This window comes from Equus przewalskii, chromosome 15, assembly GCF_037783145.1.
Source record: "Equus przewalskii isolate Varuska chromosome 15, EquPr2, whole genome shotgun sequence".
Classification (NCBI taxonomy): Eukaryota; Metazoa; Chordata; class Mammalia; order Perissodactyla; family Equidae; genus Equus; species Equus przewalskii.
Genome location: NC_091845.1, coordinates 14,410,568 through 14,435,637, shown reverse-complemented (window position 1 = coordinate 14,435,637; position 25,070 = coordinate 14,410,568). Strand labels below are relative to the sequence as shown.

At 36.7% G+C, this 25,070-nt stretch overlaps 1 protein-coding gene across 10 annotated transcripts in view; it reads left to right on the top strand.

The window, feature by feature from the left end:
* Positions 1-25,070, top strand: part of CNTN4 (contactin 4) — an 874,157-nt gene that overhangs the window by 683,944 nt on the left and 165,143 nt on the right. For all 10 annotated transcript variants that reach the window (XM_008518912.2, XM_070576725.1, XM_070576728.1 and 7 more), the window contains one exon: positions 15,645-15,842. In XM_008518912.2, the coding sequence (XP_008517134.1) occupies positions 15,645-15,842 (198 nt within the window). The remainder of the gene's footprint in view (positions 1-15,644; positions 15,843-25,070) is intronic.

Genomic DNA, 25,070 nt, shown 5'->3' with positions numbered 1-25,070 from the left:
GAGATCTGGCAGGGGACATTTTTGAAGAGGGTAGAAATATGAAGCTGAAAGAGTTTTGTTGTCTGATTTTCTTCTGTTCTCCCACCACCCAAGGAAAAGTGATACTCTTTCTAGAACTGGGCACTGAATTTTGCTAGGTATCTCTTTAACTATTATGCAATTTTCGTATTGTCGGAAGTATTTTCTACTTGGCTATCAAACGGTAGCTACGCTTCACAGGATTAATACTTCTCAAATGAACTTTGTCTGTTGTGTTTGAGCTCTTCATAAAATACGGTGATACTTTTGACGTCTTTAAATGCCAAATATTTAACAAATAACTGAAAGAAATATCTTTTAATCCCCAGTGAACAGTATTTTCATCTGCTCATCATAGTCCACTCAAGCTGTATCTCTGTGGCGTCGCCTTACTGGTTTGACCACACTGAGCAGGCTGGACCACTCTTTGTCACAATCATACAAAGCTGTAACATTGATTCTGTATGGTTTCAGCCCCACCTCCACCTTCATCCCATCAAAGTATTCAGACGAGCTTGTGTTTGTAGTCTCCAGTACCTTTCTCATGCTAACAAAAGTCTGCAACTAAGGGTCAATTCCATTTTTTAATTTGTCTTTACTCCTATATACCAAAACAGATGTCGCAAGCTAAATTGCCTACTGAGTAATATGGGCCTGGTATATCAGTAGGGATTGGTAGACACTGTGGCCATCTGGAGACTGCCTGCCTGTTCCCGAAGTGGGAAGCTGCTACTCAGCTCTGCCAATTGTGATGAAATGAGAGCCTAACGTGTTCAAATCTTTTAAAGCAGTGTTTCTCCAAGTGTGGTCTCCAGACCAGCCAGCAGCATCAACATCTCCTGGGAACTTGTTCACAATGCAAATTCTTGGTGCCTACTCCCGACCTCCTGAATTAGAAACTCTAGGGGTAGGACCCAGCATTCTGTGTGGTGTCAAGTCCTTCTGATTATGCAGCTCACTCAAGCTAGAGAACCACCAGTGTCTTCGATCTGTGCTGCGGCACCCTGATTCCCCTTGAGGACTGATATTTAAGAACTGTGTTTGAGTTTCAAGACAATCCCGGTATCTAGATGTCTATTTGATTTTCAATGTTTTTAAAGCACATAAAACCTTAAGAGACACACACACTTGTGCAAGTTAAATCCATTCTGTGTGCTGTCACTTTCCAGCCACTACTTGAGAGTTTGAACATGCTAACAAAAAGGATGCTCTGTTTAAAAAATATGTCACTTCTCCCTTTACGGTTTGGAAGTTTGCTGACTTTAGGCCTAGGCAATATTTCTCAAACTTTTATACTGATACAATTCTGAAAACAAAGGAGAGTCAGCATCTACCCCTGGGAATCTGGGAGCATTTCATGAAGCAATCAGCTCCGAGTACAGGATTTTGTTGAAGTCTTTCCATTTACCTTTAAGATTTGTATGAGTTTTATATCTATTCCATCATATGCTCATATTTGGCTTATTATCAAATAATGTGTTAAGTTGCCTTCAAGTTAAATTCCTTAATTTTCACCTAAAAATTTTTAAAGAAAATCTACACCCCAGAAAAATGCCCAATTTACCCAATAAAATGGATGTAAGAAAACAAGAAGTAACCAATAAAAGGTGGGAGATTGTAAGCCATACATAAGAGCAATATTCAAGGGCTGTATATATGACTAGAAAATGTTTTTCCATATTACTTCCCACACTTCTACTGCCACATCTGAGTGAATAAAGAGCATGTACTTAAAAAGTCATCGAATACAGTGAGTAGTCAGGAGACTTAGTCAGGAGGCTTATTTTTAGAAATGCTTGCCACAAGTTTGAGTAAGATTTAGCAGTAGGTTTTGTCTTAAGTCCTTGCCTCACAGGCACCATTTTATTTCTCCTAAATCACTTTTGTAAAGATGGTAAAAGGGTTTGAACTTCATGTGCCGACACAAATTGATTGGCGGTTACTGCCCGAATCATTGTATTGAGAATGATTGTGAATCTGTGTCTGGCATAGTTAATTATCAGTGTCTCCCATGGGCGTCAGAGTGGTGACTGGTGGTCTAGGTGATGGATGTATGTCATCCCCTGCTCTGCTCAGCACCAATAAGTAATGAAAAACAATGTTTGAACCATGACAGTTCCTGTTTGATGCTGGGGACCTGTCTAAACTAAGTTTTCTGGGCCACAGATCACCCATAGTAGGAATCTGTTCAGCCACAGCTATGATTTCAGCAACCTAAGTTGTGAAGGGCCGTGGCCATCAATATAGGTGTTAACTACCCATTTGTCAGTCTTCTAATTAATAGAGCTACAATATCTGTGCTATTCCAGCCCTTCAGATTTCAGCTCCTCTCAGACACCTCCCCTCCTCTCCTGTCTCCCAAAGTGCTGTTCACTGGATAACAGTTCAAATATGACTTTATTTTGATCATTTAGTGTCTCAATGTAATTAGAAGTGTCATCCAGGGACTTCCTCTCTCAGAAGCCAGAAGTCTATCAGTCACTCCTTCTTTGAATGTCTCACAAATCTTTCATACAACACACTCTTCTCTTAGACGCTCCTGCTTTCTGTTTATGGTGCATAATCACTAGCATTGTTTAGTGCTTAAGGTTCCTGGTAGAGTTCTACATTTTTGGAATTATTTAGATTACTCACAATTTAAATCATGTCCCTTTCCCTAAGTTCAGAGAAAGACAAAAGACTTATCAATCAAAAAACTCCCAGCAGAATCTTAAAAAGTTGACATTGACGTGTTTAATGTTCAGTGCAACTCTTGGTTTAGGCAAGACAGGTATTCTTTTTATTATCCCTATTTTCAGATGAGAAAACTAAGGAGTAAAAATTACTTTCTATCTGTTAAGTGATGAAGCCAAGACTCAATCCCTGTATCTTGACAGCAAATCCAGGGATCTTTCCATTGGGTTGATGCTTTCTCTCCCCTTGCTCAGGCAAACTACCAACTAATTCTAATCCCCATATTCCTAACTGCTCTACATTCCAGTGCTGAGCTCAGAGCTTTTGTAAATGGTTGACACTTGGTAAATATTTGGCTATTGAATAAACCAATGCATGCATTTACATAACCCATTTCATTTGTTGAATCACTTAAAATACATTTTTTTCATATCTACTTGCTTAGAATCTTATCTCAGTTTAAATTCAACCTCACAACACTATGCAAAAAGTAGGATAGCTGGTGATAAAACTAAAGATAAGGAGACTCATGCTGTTAAAATAATTTATCAAAGCCAAAATTAGTTACAATGCAAGGACTAGAATCTAGGACTCTTGATTATTAATTCTATTATCTTTTTTTCTACACAACACGGCTTAACTTAAATAAGTGTATTGCATGTATGTGTGTGTGTGTGTGTGTGTGTGATACAAAAGTTCTAGTTCTTGACCTTGCCAATAACTACTTATGTTATTCTTAGCAAGATTGAGTCTCTTTGGATCCCACTTTCCTTGTTTGTCAGAATAGGATATTGGAGCTGATGGCATACATAAAGAATCATGGAATTTTAATGCTGGGAGAGACTTAGAGATCATCTAGTTCTACTCCCTCTATTAGAACAAATGGCTTTCTAACAGAACCAGCTCTTCTGAATACTGAGACGACCCCATAATCCCATCTCTGCCACTTACCAAATGTGTGGCTGTGATTCAGGCATGTAATTTCTCTAGACTTCAGTTTCCTTATCTGTAAAATTGAAGGAATTGGACTGAAGTTCCTTTCAGATTTAAAACTTTGAGGATTAAGAAAGGCATCTTTGAAAACTGAAATCTTTGCTACCCCTGGGATAGGACTCAGAATGTAATGAAGCATAATATAATTCTAGAAAGAAATTAAACAACATCAGGAACAATATGAGAGCATGCATCCAGAGGACAGGGATCAGAGGGTGAATTTGCTCAATGAGCACCTGAATTTGAAAATTGCTTTATTGATGGCTTCCTTTAAAAATACTAACCAGGAGTCATGTTAGCATCATAGCGGAGTGAGTTTTCTCTTTGCCTCTCCCATCCAAGTTACAACTAAATAGACATTCATTAACCAACAGAGGATTCCCTACACAGCACAATAGGATGCTTGAGAGATCCACACAGTCATACATCTGAAAATGGGCACAGACTGAATCTCCAGGAAGCAGTGGAACTAGGTGAGTGCACCCCTCCCCCATCCCAGCAGCAGCAATGTAGTTCTCAGATCCTCACATAGCAACCCAGTATGACTATAAGTGGAGGCGGAGGTAGCCTGGCCTGCACACAAGCACTTTCAGAGTGGTAGCCTGGCCACTAGGAGCTTCCACCGTACCATGGTGGCCCTACCCAAGGGAACACTGCCCACTGAGTGGCAGCAGCTCAGCCCTCATATAGGGCTCCTCCCACCTAGTGCATCAGCTCAGTCAAACCTCCTGTGAGTGTGAGCACAGCGCTGGCCTGTGCAAAAGAAAGTACCCCTCTGTGAGAGCAACCCAAGCACCAAGTACAGAGGCCCCACCTGCAGTGCGCAACCCACCCACTGAGCACAGAGGCCTCGCCCACATGAGCACAACCTACTGAGTGGGCTGTAGCCAGCCCATGCAAGCACAGAGTGGCCCTGCTGGTGCAACTACAGCAGATGGGGTAGGATCAGAAAATATGGCTTCTACCATTCCCTTCACCCCCATCCAGCAGTAGCAGGTGGAATCTGTGACCTGATACTACCACAGATACACCAGCAAAGGATCAACTCATCAAACACCATGAAGAACTACAATAACACTTGAGAGGAGAAGGAAAATGACAATTCTCCAGAATCCAGTCCTAAAGTTGCAGAAGTTTACAATCTAAATTCAAAGAATTCAAAATAGTTGTCATAAAGAAACTCAACAAGTTACAAGAAAACTCAGAAAGACAGTTCAGTGACCTCAGGAATAAAATTAATGGGCAGAAGGAATACTTCACCAAAAAGATTGAAGCTCTAAAAAAAAGCCAAACAGAAATTCTAGATATGAAGAAAACAATTAATGAGATAAAAACTAATCTAGAAACCATAAAAAATAGAGCTGATATTATGGAAGATAAAATTAGTGAATTAGAAGATAAAAATATAAAAATGCTTCAGGTGGAGGAGGAGAGAGAACTAAGATTTTTTAAAAATGAGGAAATTCTTCAAGAATATCAGACTCACTTAGGAAAAGCAATATAAAGACTATAGGTATTCAAGAGGGAGAAGAGTGGGAGAAAGGAGCAGAGAGCTTGTTCACAGAAATAATAGCTAAGAACTTCTCAAACTTGGGGAAGGAACTGGACTTACAAGTACATTAAGCCAATAGAACCCTTAATTACATCAAGGCAAAAAGACCTTCTACAAGGCATATAATATTAAAAGTGCCAAAGTTCAATGACAAAGGGAAAATGTCAAGGTCAGCAAGGCAGAAGAAAATAACCTACAAATGAACCCTTATCAGGCTTTCAGCAGATTTCTCAGCAGAAACCTTGCAAGGTAGGAGAGAATGGAATAATATATTCAAAATACTGAAAGAAAGAAACTTTCAGCCAAGAATACTCTATCCACTAAAACTATCCTTCGGATACAATGGGGAAATAAAATCTTTCCCAGATAAACAAAAGCTGAGGGAGTTCATCACCACTATAACTATTCCTCCCTTACAAGAAATAATGAAGAAGGCCCTCCTACCTGAAACAAAAAGGCAAATGCTTACAAAGCTTTGAGCAAGGAGATAAATATATAGACAAAATCATAAAATTGCAGCTCTCTATCAGAACAGGTTAGCAAACACTTAATTGTAAGATAAAAGATAAAGGTAAGGAAAGCATCAGAAAAAACTATAAACACTTCAATTTAGTCACAAACTCACAACACAAAAAAGAATACTTTGTGACAACCATAACTCAGAAGGGGAAGAGGAAACAGGTGGAAACTGCTTAGGCTAATGTACATAAGACGCTATCAGAAAATGGACTATCTCATCTATGAGATCTTTTATACTAACCTCATGGTAACCACTAAACAAAAAATCAGAGCTGAGCCACAAATCATAAATAAAGGGGAAATGGAAAAAAGCCATCACAGAAAACCACAAAACTGAAATGGCAGTCAGAAATACAAGAGAAAAGAAACAGTGGAAATATAGAACACCTGGAAAACAAGAGATAAAATAGTATTGAGAACTCATATGTCAATAATCACTCTAAATGTAAATGGGTTGACTTCTCCAGTCAAAAGACAGAGAATGGCTGGATGGATTAAAAAACAAGACCAACAATGTGCTTCCTCCAGGAGACACATCTGAGCTCTAAAGACAAACATAGGTTCAGAGTGAAGGGATGAAAGATGATCCTTCAAGCAAATGGCAAACCAAAGAAAACAGGTGTTACCATACTCATATCAGACAAAGCAGACTTCAAGATAAAAAAGACAATGAGAGACAAGGAGGGGCAGTATATAATGATAAAAGGGACATTCCACCAAGAGGACATAACATTTATGAATATATATGCACCTAACACAGGAGCACCAAAGTACATAAAGCAACTACTGACAGACCTAAAGAGAGAAATTGATAGCAGCACAATAATAGTGGGTGACCTCAACACCCCACTTACATCAATGGATAGATCATTCAGACAGAAAGTTAACAAGGACACAGTGGCCTTAAATGAAACACTAGACCAGGTGGACTTAACAGATATACAGAGAATATTCCATCCAAAAATAGAAGAATACACATTCTCCTCAAGAGCACATGTAATATTCTCAAAGATAGACCATATGTTGGGAAACAAGGCAAGCCTCAATGAATTTAAGAAGATTGAAATCATAGCAAGCATCTTTTCCAATCACAATACTGTGAAAACTAGAACTCAATTACAAGAAAAATGCTGGGAAAGGCACAAATCTGTGGGGATTAAACACTCTGCTACCAAAAAACTATTGGATCAATGAAGAAATTGAAGGAGAAATGCAAAAATACCTGGAGATAAATGAAAATGAAAACATAACATACTAACTCTTAATGGATGCAGCAAAAGAGGTACTAAGAGGGTTTTTTAAAGCAATGCAGACCTACCTCAACAAACAAGAAAAATCTCAAATAAGTTATCATAAACTACACCTAACAGACTAGAAAAAGAAGAACAAAGTCCAAAGTCAGAAGAAGGACGGAAATAATAAAAATTAGAGCAGAAATAAATGAAATAGAGACTAAAAAAAAAAAACAGTAGAAACTATCAATGAAACTAACCAAGAGTTGGTTCTTTGAGAAGATAAACAAAATTGACAAACTTCTTAGCCAGATTCACTAAGGAAAAGACAGAGAAGGCGCAAATAAATAAAATTAAAAATTAAAGAGGAGAAATTACAACAGATACAACAGAAATGCAAACTATTATAAGAGAATACTATGAAAAACTATTTGCCAACAAATTGGGTAACCTAGCAGAAGTGGATAAATTCTTAGACTCATACAACCTCCCAAAACTGAATCAAGAAGAAATAAGAGAATGTGAGTAGACAAATCCCAAGTAAAGGGATAGAAACAGCAAACAAAAACCTCCCAAAAAAGAAAAGTCCAGGACTAAATGGCTTCTCTGCAGAATTCTACCAAACGTTGAAAGGAGGGTTAATACCTATCCTTCTCAAACCATTCTGAAAAATTAAAGAAGACAGAATGCTCCCTAACTCATTCTGTGAGGCCAACATTACCCTGATACCAAAAGCAAACAAGGACAACATAAGGAAGGAAAATTATACAATTGTTGTAATTGTAAATGGGATTGTATTCTTGACTTCTCTTATTCAAAAAGAATAAAGTATCTAGGAATAAATTTAACTAAGGAGGTGAAAGACCCATACACTGAAAGCCATAAGACATTATTAAAATAAATTGAAGAAGACATAAAGAAAGGGACAAAGATTCCTTGCTCATGGATTGGAAGAATAAACATAGTTAAAATGTCCATATTACCTAAAGCAATCTACATATTCAATGCTATCTCAATGAGAATCCCAAGGACATTCCTCACAGAAATGGAACAAACAATCCTAAAATGTATATGGAAAAACAAAAGACCCTGAATAGCAAAGCAATCCTGAGAAAAAAGAACAAAGCTGGAGGCATCATAATCCTTGACTTCAAAATATTCTACAAAGCTATTGCAATCAAAACAGCATGGTACTGGCACAGAAACAGACACATAGATCAATGGAACAGATTTGAAAGCCCAGAAGTAAACCCACACATCTGTGGACAGCAAATCTTCCACAAAGGAGCCAAGAATATACAGTGGAGAAAGGAAAGTGTCTTCAATAAACCGTGTTGGGAAAAGTGGACAACCAAATGTAGAAGAATGAAAGTAGACCATTATATTACACCATACACAAAAATTAACTCAGAAAGGCACCAGCCCTGTGGCATAGTGGTTAAGTTTGTCATGCTCCACTTCAACAGCCTGCGTTCACGAGTTCAGATCCCAGGCATGGACCTACACCACTCGTCAGCCATGCTGTGGTGGCATCCCACATATAAAGTAGAGGAGGATTGGCACAGATGTTAGCTCAGGGTTAATCTTCCTCAAGCAAAAAAAGAGGAAGATTGGCAGCAGATGTTAGCTTGGGCTAATCTTCAGGAAAAAAAAAAAATTCAAAACAGATTAAAGATTTGAATGTAAGACCTGAAACCCTAAAACTCTTAGAAGAAAATATAGGTAGTACATTCTTTGCCATTGGTTTTAGCAGCACCTTTTTGAATACCATGTCTAATCAGGCAAGGGAAACAAAAGAAAAAGTAAACAAGTTGGACTACATCAGAGTGAAAAGCTTCTGCCAGGAAAAGGAAACCATGGAACAAAATAAAAAGACAGTCCAGCAAATGGGAGAAAATATTTGCAAATCATATATCCGACAAGGAGTTCATTTCCAATATATATAAAAAACTCATGCAACTCAACAAGAAAATAAACAATCGATCAAAAAATGAGCAGAGGATATGAACAGACATTTTTCTAAAGAAGATATAAAGATGTTCAACATCACTAATTATTAGGGAAATGCACATCAAAACTACAATATCAACTTACACCCGTCAGAATGGCTACAATTAACAAGAAAAAAAATCACAAATGTTAGAGAGGATGTGGAGAAAAGAGACCCCTCATACACTGCTGATGGGAATGCACTGGTGCAGCCACTATGGAAAACAGTATGGAGATTTCTCAAACGATTAAAAATAGAAATAACATATGATCCAGCTATCCCACTACTGGGTATTTATCCAAAGAACTTGAAATCAACAATACAAAGAGACTTATGCACCCCTATGTTCATTGCAGCATTATTCACAATAGCCAAGATGTGGAAGTACCCCAAGTGCCCAGCAACTGATGGATGGATAAAGAAGATATGATGTATATATATACTATGGAATATTACTCAGCCATAAAAAAAGACAGAATCATCCCATTTGCAACAACATAGATGGACCTTGAGGATATTATGTTAAGCAAAATAAGCCAGGCAGAGAAAGGCAAAAACCATATGATTTCACTCATATTTGGAAGATAAACACATGGGTAAGGAGAACAGATTAGTGGTTACCAGAGGGGAAGGGGTTGGAGGTTGGGAGAAAGGAGTAAAGGGGCAAATCTGCAGGGTGACAGAAAAAAACTAGACTATTGGTGGTGAGCATCATTCAGTCTATACAGAAATTGATATATAATATTGTACACTTGAAATTACACAATGTTATAAACTAATGTGACCTCAGTAAAATAGTTAAAAAGTAACTAAATCAAATTAAATTAAATAAATAAAAATAGTAACCAAGCATCCTTTGCTGTGGCCCAAAGATATAGAAAAAGAACCAATTAAGAGAGTGACATTTTATAGTTACTTTCCTATAGATTTAGATGCTACAAGTCAGAAAACCATCACTAGGTCCTTCTGCGTTAATGGGTATCACATTATAACTAGTCTCAGTACTTTTCAATTGAGCTTCAGAATTTCGCAATCTATTAAATAATGCATTCCAAGTATCTGTTTACTCAGTTGTTACAAATTGCCAATGGGACAGGAACTGTCTGTCAATTCCAGAGCAATTAGTGTGTGAAAACTTATCAAAAGAAATCTGTCAAGTTTGAATAAGTATAAATATTGCATGTAAGTCCCTAAGGAAATCAAACTGAGTGGGATACATTTTTCTACTTGCAGCACATGAGAATTTATTTTGTTTTATTTACTTGGCTTTATTTTTTGGAATGTTGATAGCATTTCATGTAACCCAATGGATTAATGTTTTGCTCTGATAAAAATAGACTTTGGTTCTTAGGTTATCATCTGTTGAGTGATATAATAATACTAGCTCTTTATTTTCAAATGTCAAGAGCTCTTATTGCTTCCTGGAGGGAGTGCTGGAATGGAAGTGTAGCTAGAAAGACTAGGATATAGCCTGCTTTGCTACTTTTTGACTCTCTGACCTTACCCTTTCTAGGCCTCAAAATTTTCGTCTTTTTTTGTTTCATTTTTTTAAGTATCATTTAAGCTATAGTTAAAATCATGAAAAGCCTATAGGCATATAGGCTAGAATTGAAGGTTATACCAAACAATGGATATCATTCTATTGAGGTAATGGAATTGCTAGGGAATTTTGTTTTGATGGGTTTCTTAAAAAATTTTTTACCTTTTGACCCCCTTCATCCATTTCTTCCACCCCACACCCTGTCTCTGGCAATCACCAATCTGTTCTCTGTATCTTTGAGTTTGGTTTATTTATTTATTTATTTTTAGATTCCACATATAAGAGAGATCATAAGTATTTGTCTTTCTGTATCTCACTTATTTCACTTAGCATAATGCCCTTGAAGTCCATCCATGCTGTTGCAAATGGCAAGATTTGGTTCTTTTTTTAATCAATGAATAGTATTCCAAAGTGTGTGTGTGTGTGTGTGTGTGTGTGTATATACACACACACACACACACACATATATATATGATACCACAATTTCTTTTTTTTTTTGAGGAAGATTAGCCCTGAGCTAACATCTGCTGCCAATCCTCCTCTTTTCCTGAGGAAGACTGTCCCTGAGCTAACATCCCTGCCCATCTTCCTCTACTTTATATGTGGGACGCCTGCCACAGCATGGCTTGCCAAGCAGTGCCATGTCCACACCCGGGATCTGAACCAGCAAACCCCAGGCCACCAAAGTGGAACATGCAAACTTAACCGCCACGCCACTGGGCCAGCCCCATCTACCACAATTTCTTTATCCATTCATCCACTAATGGACACTTAGGTTGTTTCCATATCTTGGCTATTGTCAATAATGCTACAATGAACATGGAAGAGCATATATCTTTTTGAGTTAGTGTTTTTGTTTTCTTTAGATAAATATCCAGAAGTGGAAGTGCTAGATCATATGTAGTTCTATTTTTAACTTTTTGAGGAACTCCATTATTGTTTTCCATAGTGGCTTCACCAATTTACATTCCCGTTAATAGTGCACAAGGGTTCCCTTTTCTCCACATCCTCACTAACACTTATTTCTTGTCTTTTTGATAATAGCCATTCCAACAGGTGTGAGGTAACATCTCATTGTGGTTTATTTGCATTTCTCTGATGATTAGTGATCTTTAGCACCTTTGCATGTACATATTGGTCTTCTGTTGTCTTCCTTTGAAAAATGTCCATTCAGATCTTCTGACCACTTTTTAATCTTTTTTTTCTATTGAGTTGTATGAGTTCTATATATATTTTGGATATTAACTCCTTATCAGATATATGATTTGCAAATATTTTCTCCCATTAAGTAGATTGCCTTTTTAATCTGTTGATAATTTCCTTTGCTGTGCAGAAGCTTTTTAGTTTGATATAGTCTCACTTGTTTATTTTTGTTTTTGTTACTTTTGCTTTTGGTATAAGATTTAAAAAATCATCGCCAATACCTAAGACAAGGACCTTACTACCTATGTTTTCTTCTAAGAGTTTTATGTTTTGGGTCTTCTGTTCAAGTTTTTAATCCAGTTTGAGTTAATTTTTGTATATAGGGTAAGACAATGGTCCAGTTTCATTCTTTTGCATGTGGCTGTTCCGTTTTCCCAACACCATTTATTGAAGAGACTCTGCTTTCCCCATTGTATATTCTTGACTCCTTTGTTTTAAATTACTTGACCGTATATGTGTGGGTTTATTTCTGGGCTCTCTATTCTGTTCCATTGATCTATGTGTCTGTTTTTATGCCAATAATATACTGTTTTAATTACTTTAGCTTTGTGATATAGTTTTAAATCAGGGAGTATATTGCCTCCAGCTTTGTTCTTCTTTCATATCTTTAAAATGAAGAAATAGGACAATTACTTGTTGGATAATTTTTAGGTTTACTACACATTTTGCCTGCTTTGATGTCTGCATTATCATGAGATTATATCCTCATGCTCCTTCCTCATTGTCCTGGACAAATAAAAATACAATATTCCAGGTAATTATATCTGCTGTAAAGAAAAATAAAGATTTTTTTTTAGAGATTTTTCCCCTTCAGTGGACTTAGCATTTAGCCCAACATAATCTCACCAGTGCACCAGCCAAGACTTTTTGTCTGACCTTTGCACTTTAGGACTCAACAGTATTTACAAAGGTCATGTGTTTAAGTGATGTTAGTTATGATCTTAGCACAATCCATTTGAGACTCTTCTTGGCAACTTTTGTTTGTTCCTGTATCTACAGCTTGGAAAATGTTTACAGTGTTATATTATTGTTACTGTTTGGGAAACTTACAATTCAACATTTTGTTGTTTTCTTGTTTTATGTTACTTAATGATTCTCCCAAAAACCAAAGTAATGCAGTTAATAATCTTTATACTTTACTTACTGTTTCTTAACTTGAAGTCATTGCGTTAGTTCAAGGTTCCCCGACCTGGGTTTTGTGACCTATTAATAGATGTTTTAGAAAAACTGTGTGTGTATAAAGGGAATGGGGGGGATTCTATAATAAGATAAATTTGCTTGCTTACACACGCTCTAAGGAATTTCAGGAATGTTGGCATGTTAAAAATCTCTTGTGAGTCCTGAAAGGAGAAATTTAAAAATCTTTTAAACTTTGTTTAATCCACCGCTTCTCAAAGTCACTTGATCATGTAACCCTTTGAAATTTGGCGTAGGTGGGAGGTAGAGAACTTCTATTAACAGGGAATGAATATTCCAAAGACCACAGTGTAGGAAATGCTGTAGTTTATGCTTAAAGTTGTTTGCATCTCTCACTAAAGCGCTAAGTCACTTACGACACAAAAGCAGTGAAACCAAAATAATTAACTTATTTTTAAATAGATCAAACAGCATGTTAATTGAGTACATTTTTAGTTTTACTTTTAAAAGGATTAATTTTTAATGATTCAGATATGCTTATGATTCAGAATGCTTTCACATAAATTGGTCCTTACTGTGTATTTGCGTCACATTTATTATTATCCCCATCTCATGGATTAAGAAGTTGAAAGTGAGAGAGGTTAAATAGTTTCCCTTATATAACACAGGTTTGAATTTTGGTCTTCTGGTCTTTTTTTTTTAACTCTGATTAGAAAAATAACTAAGGAGATGCCTTTTTTCTGATATCCATGGTCCATACAACTTTCTAGTTACCAAGCCAGCCTTCTCCCACAAATTCAGAAAGCCTTCCAGCCAATAGCCACTAGCAACAGTTTTGAAAAATGTCTTCAGGGAAAAAAATATGTAGTCTCACATATTTGATTACAACTCTCCTTGGAGAGGTGTGGGTTGATTAATATTGTACTGGTAAATTACTTTCTAACTTCTACTTTGTGACATTGGAGATGCTAATTTATACTTAAAACTCTCTTATAAACAATTAGGGGATAGGCAGTATTCTCCTAATTGTTCATCAGAGAGAATTGAGATGCTCAGAAATTACTTGGTTTGTGTGAAACTCACATACCAAATTGAGTGAAGAGTACACTGAGTCATGCTGTTTGTGAAATCTCCTGTTTTTATGAGAAAACTGCCATACCCAGATTGTACTTCTTCATGACCTATTATAAAGGTCTTTCCTTTCCCAGATTTTAGTTTCTTGAGGACGTAACTAGCTTGCCAGGAAGCGCTTGCTTATTTACATTGAGTATCCTCTTGACATCAGCATGGGGTTACTTATAATTACATGCACATGTATAAATAAAATGATTAGCTATTCTCATATAAACATAATTATATCTCTCTAAAATACTGCACGCAGAAATGTTATAAGCCAGTGATAAAGGGAAAGCAATCTGCATGACCCCTCTTTTATATGTAAACAGTGGATTATTAAGGCTGTTGCACAGTCAGTTAATGAGGTCAATTACAGTTGGGACTCATTGAAATATTAAACAACAAAAATGCCTTTTTCAGTAATGTTCTCTATACAAAGCTGAAGTGACCTTTCTGCCATTTTCCAAGGACACTCCATACGTTTAGACTTTAGCTCAGGATCATATTAACTCAGCAACTAGTTCTGAAAACAGAGGCTCTTTTTGCATCTAGTTGTTTTGAACAAATCTGGAGATCACACTTTAAAGAAAGGAATTGTGGAATGGCTGGAGCTGAAGAAGTTTGATTTCCTTGGAGCACAATAGTTAATGCAGCAAATCATTTCAGTTCATTGTCATTTAAGGTTCTTCTCTGAAATTGAAAGCACGAGCTCACATGTTCATTCACAAAATATTTGCCTAATTCTTAAGAAAAATTAGACTTTCAAAGAAAAATTTTCAGGTGTAACTGCCTATTACACCCATCCCACTGGCATTCTGGGATTAATAAATATTTGTGGAAAGGTTGCTGTTTGCTATTTCATATTCACTCTTTTATGGATATAATAATTTTTTCACTAATTTTTTAAAATGCAGCTTTACACTTATGGGACCAGCCAAGCAGTCAGTCAATGTATGTTTATCAAGTATTTGCTACAATATTAAACCACCATCTTACTAAAATAATGGAAAAAGAATTCAACCTCACAAGTAAGAAAAGAGTAAGAATTTGTGTGGATAGTAGGAGGCATTAGGAGGTAGCTGAATTGAGACTCAGGCATTATTCTGTCTCTAACTAGGGTTAAAAGTTTGGATTAGTTACTTTGTTCCTCTGTGCCAAAGTTTCTCAGTTAATGGAAAACTATAAAAATATATTGGAAATCACAAAGTGCTATTAGTATGTGGCACTACGATGCACTTTAATGATTATTATCTATAAAGTGAAGCAAGTGATCTATATAGTTTCCAGGGTGACTTCCAGCCTTACTATATCAAAGTCATAGACTCTCTGGGTCTGTAATTGGAATGTTAGCACAGTAAGTGTTGCCTGGTGCTTGGCACATGCTTAGCAAACTATAAATGCATATTCTTTTGACTTAAAGAGGTTGGACTTCTCTTAATCAACTATCAGTGTACCTTCTAGTCCTCTAGAAATAAAATCTTCTTGACTGACAATAGGAAGACTGGTAAAATGCTTTAGGGGACTGTGATTACTTTCTGTATATATTTAGCAGGCTGAAAAAGGAGTATTGGGCAACAATATGAACTTCTAACTTGACCATTTCTTTCATGAATGCAGTAGAATTCCATTGCTAAAAGACAGATTTGTAATGATAATTCCTTTTGCTTTCAGAGCTGAGCTATGCCTGGATCTTCAATGAATACCCTTCCTATCAGGATAATCGTCGCTTCGTTTCTCAAGAGACTGGGAATCTGTATATTGCCAAAGTAGAAAAATCAGATGTTGGGAATTATACCTGTGTGGTTACGAATACAGTGACAAACCACAAGGTCCTGGGTCCACCCACCCCGCTAATATTGAGAAATGATGGTGAGTTTTCTAAGGGATTTCATTAATTTTGTTCTTTGTGATCACAGGTTGAGTATGGAAAGTTGTTATATTATTGGCATGCGAAGCTTGATTATCTAAATTAAATTTAAGAAAAGTTTAATGCTTTCTACATTTAGTACTTGTATTTTCTCCGCTTGTGTAAAGAATAAACCCATGTATCCATTTTGGAAAACTAATTAGAAATCTAATTGCTAATCTCAACAGGAATGGAATGTAGATTTAGGTGAATATAAATAACAAAGGAATCTGTTTCTTGTTTCCTTCCACCTAAATTGTGTACACAGGCAGAATGAAGTGAAGGTTGAACAATTAGCTCATTAATCAGTTCTATGTAATTTAGTATTCTGTGTCCAGAAAGAAGTTTTAAATTATCCAAATAACTTCTGAATTTATGTTACTGAAGACAGTTCCCACCATAGTGAAATGCAGGAATATCAAGGCTTATTTGAGACAGAAGTTTTAATTTCCTACACTTTTGTGAGAATATTTCAAGAAAATGTGGAACCTCCCCTGAATTACTTAGAAGGATGACAGGACAGTGTATGATAATTCACCATGTGATTTTTAAAGACAGTCTTACGAAATGATATGCCAAACTCTGGTAGCACCATGCCTTTTCCCCACCATGGTCTTCATATACCCACCATGAGTATTTATATGTATTCTGTTTCCTCTTCTTGAAATGCTCTTCCTTCTTCTAGTCACTTGATTAACTTATGCTGGTCCTTCCAGTTTCTTCCAATATATAACTTTCTCCAGGAAGTCATCTCTGTCTCCCCTCACAGTCTAAGCTTCATCAGATGCCTTCTCTATGAACTCCAATAAAGCCCATTACTACCCCCAAGAATTCTTTATTCTGCATCACAATTGTCAGTTCACTGTCTCTCTAACTATAAACTTACCTTTTTAAAAGCATATGCAGTATCTGGATCACTAATACATTTCCAGCACCTAGTACAGTACTTGGTACCCAGAAGATCCTCAATAAATATTTGTTGAGTGAATGAAAACAAAGGCATAATTAAGTTCTTCAATAATGGCTGATATAATGATTTGAGCAGTCACAGTTTACGTGTTTAAGTTTCTATTCTTTATAAATCCCTTTCCCAAATACGTATTTAAACCTTCCATTATGAACAAGAATTACTAGACCCATCATACAGGTGAGGAAACTGTCAGCCAAGAACATTAATGACAAGCATTTATTAGGCACTTACTATTTTCTCAGCACTCAGAATTTCACCTCGATTGTCCCATTCAAATCTCAAGCAATTATATGAGGAATATCTTTTTTATATTTCACAGATGAATGAACTGGGGCTCAGACGTGTTAAATAACAAATCCCAAAGCCACACAGCTAGCTAAAAAATACTGACTCCAAGATTCACACCCAGCATCCACAGCTTATTGACTCCAGAGCCACATATCAACTCCTCACTATGTTCTTTTTTATTGCACTACACCATCTCTTACCTGAATTTATACAAAAAAAAAAAAAACTTGGCAAATTAAAGCCTGGAACTCAGATTTTTCTCCAAATTTGTTTCCTTTTCTCTTTGTACTGAAGGAACTTTGTACCCAAGTGAGGCTATGAACCTGAACCTCCCAAAACAGGGTATTTGCAGACAAACCTCTGCAGACAGGGTCTGAACATCCTTACAGCATAGACCGTACTGTGGAGTTTTTGAGCAAACAATGTAGATTTCAATCATTCATTCGTTTAACATATATTTATTGGGGCTGGCCCCATGGCCGAGTGGTTAAGTTCGTGTGCTCCGCTGCAGGTGGCCCAGTGTTTTGTTGGTTCGAATCCTGGGCTTGGACGTTCTACTGCTCATCCGGCCATGCTGGGGCAGCGTCCCACATGCCGCAACTAGAAGAACCCACAGTGAAGAATATACAACTATGTACTGGGGAGCTTTGGGGAGAAAAAGGAAAAAAATAAAATCTTTTAAAAAAAAGAAACATATATTTATTTAGCACTTGCTACGTGACAGCCACTTCCCTGGGTGCCAGTGAACAAGAACAGGAAGGCCCCTATCTCATGGCACTCCATTCTCCTGGAGCACACAAGTGAAAACAAACAAACAAATGTAAACAAAAACAAAAATCCAATTATTTTAGATAGTAATAAATAGATAAAATAGAAGCTCTGTGGGGTGGAATGTGTACTTTAGACAGGCTTGTAATGGAAAGTCTTTCTGGGGAGGTAATATATGAGCTGAGAACCAAATGATAAGAAGTCAATCCTTTGAAGATTGGAAGGAGGAGCATTCCGGGCTGAGTTATCACGTACAAAGGCCCTGAGCCCTGAAAAATCATTTGGCATGTTCAGGGAATATGAATGTGAGCATGGTTGGAGCACACAGTGGAGGGTGGTTTGAGTTGAGGTTGGAAAGGAATGAGGGGAAGATCATGGAAACCATGGAGAGTTGACTGGATTTTATTTCAAGTGCAGTGTGAAGCTGTTAGAGGATTTAATGCAAGAGAGTGATGCATGTTTTTAAAAAGATTGCTTTGCTACTGTGTGGAAATGAACTGTAAAAAAATGAGAGTGGAAACTGGAAGTCCAATTAGAAGACTTTCGCACTAACTCAGTGGGGAAATGATAACAGCTTGAGCTAGAGAGTAGCAGTGGAGAGGAGAGAAGTGGATGGATTTAGGATATAGTTTTCAGCTAAAGCTGCCAGGACTTTCTGATGCACTGGATGTGGGAGGTGGTGGAAGAGAAAATCGAGAATGACACATAGGTTTCTGGCATAGCAGTTGGGTTTATGAGAATGCCATTTACTGAAATGGTTTTACTAAACAAGTTTTTAAGGGAAAAGTCAAGAATATTATTTTAGTCATTATTTGTAAAACCAAAAGCATGACTTCTCCCTTGGCAATAGAAAGAATTATTTGTTGTGTGCTTCTTGTTCCATCTTTCTATCATAATATTCATCTGATATGTTCATATTTTCTTCTCAGCTTGGCTTCCCCCACCTCAAGGATACTGTGATCAAGCACAGATCATAGTTTTTATCCATCTTTGTACTAGGGCCCAGCACAGTGCTTGCCTCATGACAAGTGCTAAATTAATATGTTGGAATAAGCTGAATTATATTAAATAAAACTGAAAAATCTTATCAGTTTAAAAAGATAAGTAGGTAAATGACGAGTTCTGTCAAAAGCTATCAGTGCTATCTCTTCAGACCTAAGAATGAAGAAACTTTTTCGAAAGATGTGCTCCAGTGGCATTTTGTACAGAATTACTTAAAAATACAGCCCCTCTGGCCTCTGTGCATAATACACTAATGCCAAAATGTCTGTTCAGTGGTGTTATCTGTTTGAGTGTAAGTCACAAATGTAGCGAAATACTGACTTTGATGCAGTAAGACACAGCCCAGGAGAGACATCAAACTGAGTTGCTGATTCAGAAAGAAGCAAAAATTCACAAACACAGGAACTCCAGAATCATCATGTGCACCTCAAGTTGGCAACAACTTTGCCTTTTGCTTGGCTTTTAGATTTATCTTGACTTGTCTAGTATATCTTCATTGAGATGACAAATGTTTTTTATTATAATATTTTATCACAAATTAGCAGACTAAAGATCTCATTCTTCAGCGATTAATGCCCATTCATTCTTAATTTCCATGAGAGTTTCATGGTGAAAATTCATAATATGTCTTTCCCATTTAGGCTGAAGTACATAAAATGGCTACTTGAACTATATTACTAAGCACAAAATAGGTTATTTAATTAGCTCTTGTCTGGAGGTAAGAGAAAAGGGGATATATAAATCAAGAAGAGATTGCAAAATAAAGATGACATTCTTGTTAAAGTCTACTCTGTAAGAGCAAAATCAATGAAATTATCGTTCCACATGATCTGGTGTTTAGTGACTATGTATTAAACTGGTAAGTGCAAGGTGAGTATAGAGTTTGTACAATCATTTTGATAATTGAAGCTCACTCAAAATTTCACATCTTCCTTCTGCCTCTGAAACGTAAATAAGCAAGGCAATGGAGTTTATTGTCTGAACAGAACTAATTGCCATAGCTGGTCATTTTCCTTACTAAGTGCAGGTGTATCTTAAAGAACTAGATGTCCTCAATATTCAGGTTATTTCCCTGGAGGTCCAGCTAAGCAGATCTGGACTGTGATTCATTGTTTCTAGCCTAAAAGGTCACAGTGAGTCATAAAAAGTGAACAGTGAACAGTTGGCTCAGGTCTTGATAAGAATCAAGTGTGATGTGTCACATGTCAATCCCCTGACCCTATTTAGCTCTTGTTCCCAAGAGACTACAGTTCTCCAAGACCTTGATACTTGCTGTTTCCATGTCCCTGATTTTTCACATGGCTCACCCCTTCCTATATCTCAGATTGTTACTGAAATATGGAGCAGGGTGATTCAAGGGTACGCTGTGAGGACTCTGGCTCTCTGCGTGGAATCCAGTTCCACCACTTATTAATTATGGGACTTTGGACGTCAATTTAACCTCGTTGTGTTCCGTATTCTCATCAGTCAAATGAGGATAACAGTACCTACCTCTGAGGCTTACTTTGTGTGTTAAATTACATATAAAGTGCTTTGAACAGTGACAAGATAGAAGAGCAACATCAATAACTTACTTGCGTAAGATATGCTCAACAAATTATATGTTTAAAACATAGATTAGGTAGTGTATAGATAGTAGTATCCTTGTTTTGTAAAACACATGTAGATAATGACAGAGAAAGCTGGAATATCACTCTCCAAAATGGTAACAATGTTAAACTTTAAAGCGTTTAACTTTTAGTGGTAAAATGTTCAATTCTTAGTTTTTTTCTTTTTGCTTCTCTGCACTTTCTCAGTTTTCTACAGTAATTAGAGATTTTTTTAATTTTTTAGAAAAAAATACTTGGTAAAGGGCTGTCCACAGATTATTGGACCTAGAAGGCACTTACAGATCACCCAATTTTATATCTTTATTCTTCAAGAAAGAAGGGAACTGAGGACCAGATAAGTAAGTCAAGACAGGATCGGGGGCAAACTCTTGGTCCTCAGTCACCATGCTGTTTAACTGAGGTTCAGAAAAGCTGTTTGGGGCTCTAGATCTAAATATTTACTTTGTTTATTTTCCATTATTATTTTTGAAAATTTTATATTGGAAATTCTCCTAAATAATTGTATATTATTTGTAACATTCATCTCTAGGAACTAGAAAATTGAGAGTTGTTAAACAAGTGTGAGAGAATTTTATATGAGTTTGTATTTATCTAGATATTTTTTAATCTGCTTTGAAAAAAATAATATAACTTGTTATGTGGAAATGTGCACCTGCTGCTTAGGTACCATGAAAGAAGAGGATTTCATTGAGAAAAATATATCATAATTATTTTTACCACAAGTACTGAAGTAACACATGGATCAATATTAGCCCAATTGCTGGTTATTAATGATGATGAGCTTGCTCTATTATGTGCTTCCTACACAGATCTCAAAATAGTGTACTTAAATTTCCATAAATGAAGGCAATAGACCACTCATACAGCATAACTGTGAGAGAAATCATTTATTTAGATGATAGTCATAATGGCTATTTTTTCTGTCTTTAGTCACTACCCCTGACTTGCTCTAAAATGGCTAAAGCAAAAAGAATGAGCAGAGATTAGGACAGTCTTGGGAAAATGAGATCATGTCTGTGAGGATGTTTATGTACGTTACATACACAGGTACATAACAGCGCATGAAAAGTTATTGTAAGACCTTTGCCTTTTTGCTATGTTTTCCTCGAGACTGGCTAGGGATTGGTTTGGCAGTTCTTTGTTTTGCTTTTTATAACCAAGACAAATGTGGAGCAGTTTATAGACAGTGTCTGTCTGTTGGGTCTATGCTTTGCACGTTAGTTGTTAAATATTTTTGAATATTATCCCTAATTAGCAGTGTAAATATAAGAGGTACTAGGGAAAAGGGAACAAAGGATTTATCCTATCTTAGAGTTTCAAATTCTCTCTTTCTGTCTCTCTGTCTCTTGTCTATTTCTCTGTCTCTCTGCCTCTCTCCCTCACTTTCTCACCTCTATCCTCATATTTATATACATTGATAAGCATATATATATATGTAAGATGTGTGTATAAATGTACATATGTTTATATACGCTAGATAAATTGTCTTTGGAAGTTAAAATGTAAACTTCACATTTATGAATGTTTATTATACTTCAATATAAAGTTAAATTATTTAAAATTTATGTTCTCAAACATAAACAAAATAACTGACTGTATTTTTCTAAGTCCTCATTCATTTTTCTCAGCCTAATTTTATATAGCCATGAAAACATTGAACAAGGTCAGCATAGAAGCATTTAATCTTCTCACCTTAAATCAAGCTTTAACCTAGTGGAAAAGAGACCAGCAGATAACCTCAGCATCCTGTGGTTTCAGAGCAGCCCAAAGTGGGACAGAAATAGATGTGCTGAACATAGAGTTGAGAATGTCCCAGACTGGTGCCCACCAGCTTTGTCTTATTTGCTGTGGCCTAACCTAGGATGCAGTACAAAGGGGACAGGACTAAAAGTCAAGATGAAAAAAGTTATAGAAATCTGAAGTGTAGTCCCAGATCTACCGTAACTCACATGAGACAAATCAAGCCATTTCTTTGTTCCTCCTTTTTCTTAGCTATAAAAATGAGTGATTTATCATGTTACATCAAAGATTCCTCCTAGTCATCATCTAGAATTCCAGTCACAACTCTCTACCTTAATTTACTCCAATCTTAACATTTGCGCAGGCCAGATAATATCAAACACTACTCAACAGACAGATGCTGTTCATTGAGTCATATTTCTTCCCCATGCTAATAACCAATCCTAGCACAAAAGTAAGTGCAGTCACTCTTTCAGGACACAATGGGCCTTCATCTCTGTGACCGTTAGACCTCCTAGTGTCTCCGAAGACTACATTCTCCTCAAAGTTCCAAATTTAAGACCAAAGCCCAAAGACTAAAATATGGAAAGGAAAAACCTAGACTATCTAGAATATTCTCTAATATTGATACATTGTAGTGTATCCTCCTTTATGATACTACCATCTGTTCACAGTCAACTTTCCTAATATTTCCCCAAACTGGATAAGATCCTCAAGGGAGCATTAACAACCACTATGTGTCTTCATGAACAGATCAGCTTTGTTTGTAGGCCACTTAATTAACCTAGTGGTCAGATCAAAAACCCATTCATTACAAGGGTCTCTTTCTGATTGTAAACTTGATCTACAACCTTTTGTTGATGACCTAGCATTTAGACTGGCAAGGATGAAACCTCTGCCTGGCCACAGGTAGAGATATGCCCTTCACTTAGACTATATCACTTAATATCTAGAGTTTATACCAAAACATTTTCCTTTATTTTACTCTCACTTCTAATTGCAACTTTTGTGTGGCTTTGTCACAGCAATCATATCTTGTTTTTAATTCTCTAACAACATCATAGTTGAGGATCTGTGGGTGTAAAGCATGTTTTAAGAGAAGAACATCTAAATGACTAAAGGATGTGAGGTATTTTGCTAAGCTGCCATCGCTAATCTGATTTAATAGTGTCTTAATGACTCTGGACATTTTGAAGACTTGACAAGCTTAGGAACTTGGCAGTCAGCTATAGACCTCCAGCACAGTCATTTCCATTCTCAGGTCCATGGGGACCAAAGGTCTTGGATGGTCATTTAGCTAGTCAGTTAAGAAGCATCTGTTAAGTACTCATTATGTGTTGTACACTATGAAATAAAAAGATGTGATCTCAGCCCCTGGGAACCTACAGTGTTAGAGAATTCCAAATTAGTGAAGGGTCTTAAGTTTCATTCTTTATCAGAATTATTGAATTCAGTTCCAAAAACATATTTACTGATAGAGGGATTTGAAGTCAAAGAGCGAAGCAGAGGTGTCCAGCCTGGAATAGAGAAGATTTGGGGCATTCATTGGATCATACATTTAACTAAGAAATATTCGTTCAGTATCTATTTTATATTTATCCCTAGGGATGAAAAAGTCTTTCTGTGTCCTCATAGCTTATAGTCTGGGGAGCCTAATTGCAATCTGAGGCAGGAGTGGGGCCCTGTTGGGGAGAATAGAGAATTAAAGCAGGTTCATTTAAATTTCGCTTGTGCTAAAACCAAAGACCGGTGAGATTATGCATACAGCCACTGCCTGGGGGTGAGGAAACCTGGCCTGGTTTGAGGAATCAGCCCAAGCTTCTATGAAGAGTTGGACAATCTAAGAGGGAAGAAAAGAATTCCCAGGCAGTGGGTACAGTGTTTGTTTAAACCAGGTGTCAGACTCTCTCCTGTAGGCCAATACTGCCCAAGGCCTGTTTTTGTAAATAAAATAAAGTTTTTCTCCATAGAAATGTTGGGTATTTTTGATTAATTCCTAGATTCTCTATAATTTTTGCTGCTATTGTAAATGGTAGCTTATTTTTAATCACATTCTCCAATTAGTTATTGCTGATGTATGGATATGCTATTATTCTTGTAGTGATTCAACATCTGGCAAGCTTGCTGAAATCTCTTGTTAGTTCTAATAGTTTGTCTGTTGATTCTATCAATTCTCTCAAACTTTGCTATCTTCCCCATTTCCTTTAAGCCAGAGGTCAGCCAACTAGGGCTCGCGGGCCAAATACAGCTCACCACCATTTTTGTAAATAAAGTGTTATTGTAACATAGCCACATCCGTTTGTTTACATATTGTCTAGGGCTACTTTCCAGATACAATGGCAGAGCTGAGTCCTAACAGAAACTGTATGGCTCACAAAACCTACATAATGTCGTTGCTATCTGTCCCTTTACAGAAAAACTTTGCCAATCTCTGACAACATGATAATATCTTTAAATATCTGAAAACTGTCCATCAAGAGACAATTCTTTGTGGTTCCAAAGATTTGAACTAGGACCAACATGAACAAATTAGAGGGAGAGAGTGAGCGTTTAGTTCAACACAATATGAAGAACATTTATTAGGATGAATATGAAAGTGCTTCCTCAAAGGAAGACAAAGTTGGCTTTCTTTCATCAAAAAGATGACTTTATAATTAGATGCCCAAACTATAAACTGCTAGCAAAATACATCAGAACTTCACATAAACCAGGACTAGCCCAGGCAAGCAGAAATACACAATCACTCTACCTTTATAGGAGACAGCCTTCTGGAATAACCCAGGTTATCTCTGCTCTATAATTAGTGAGAAAGA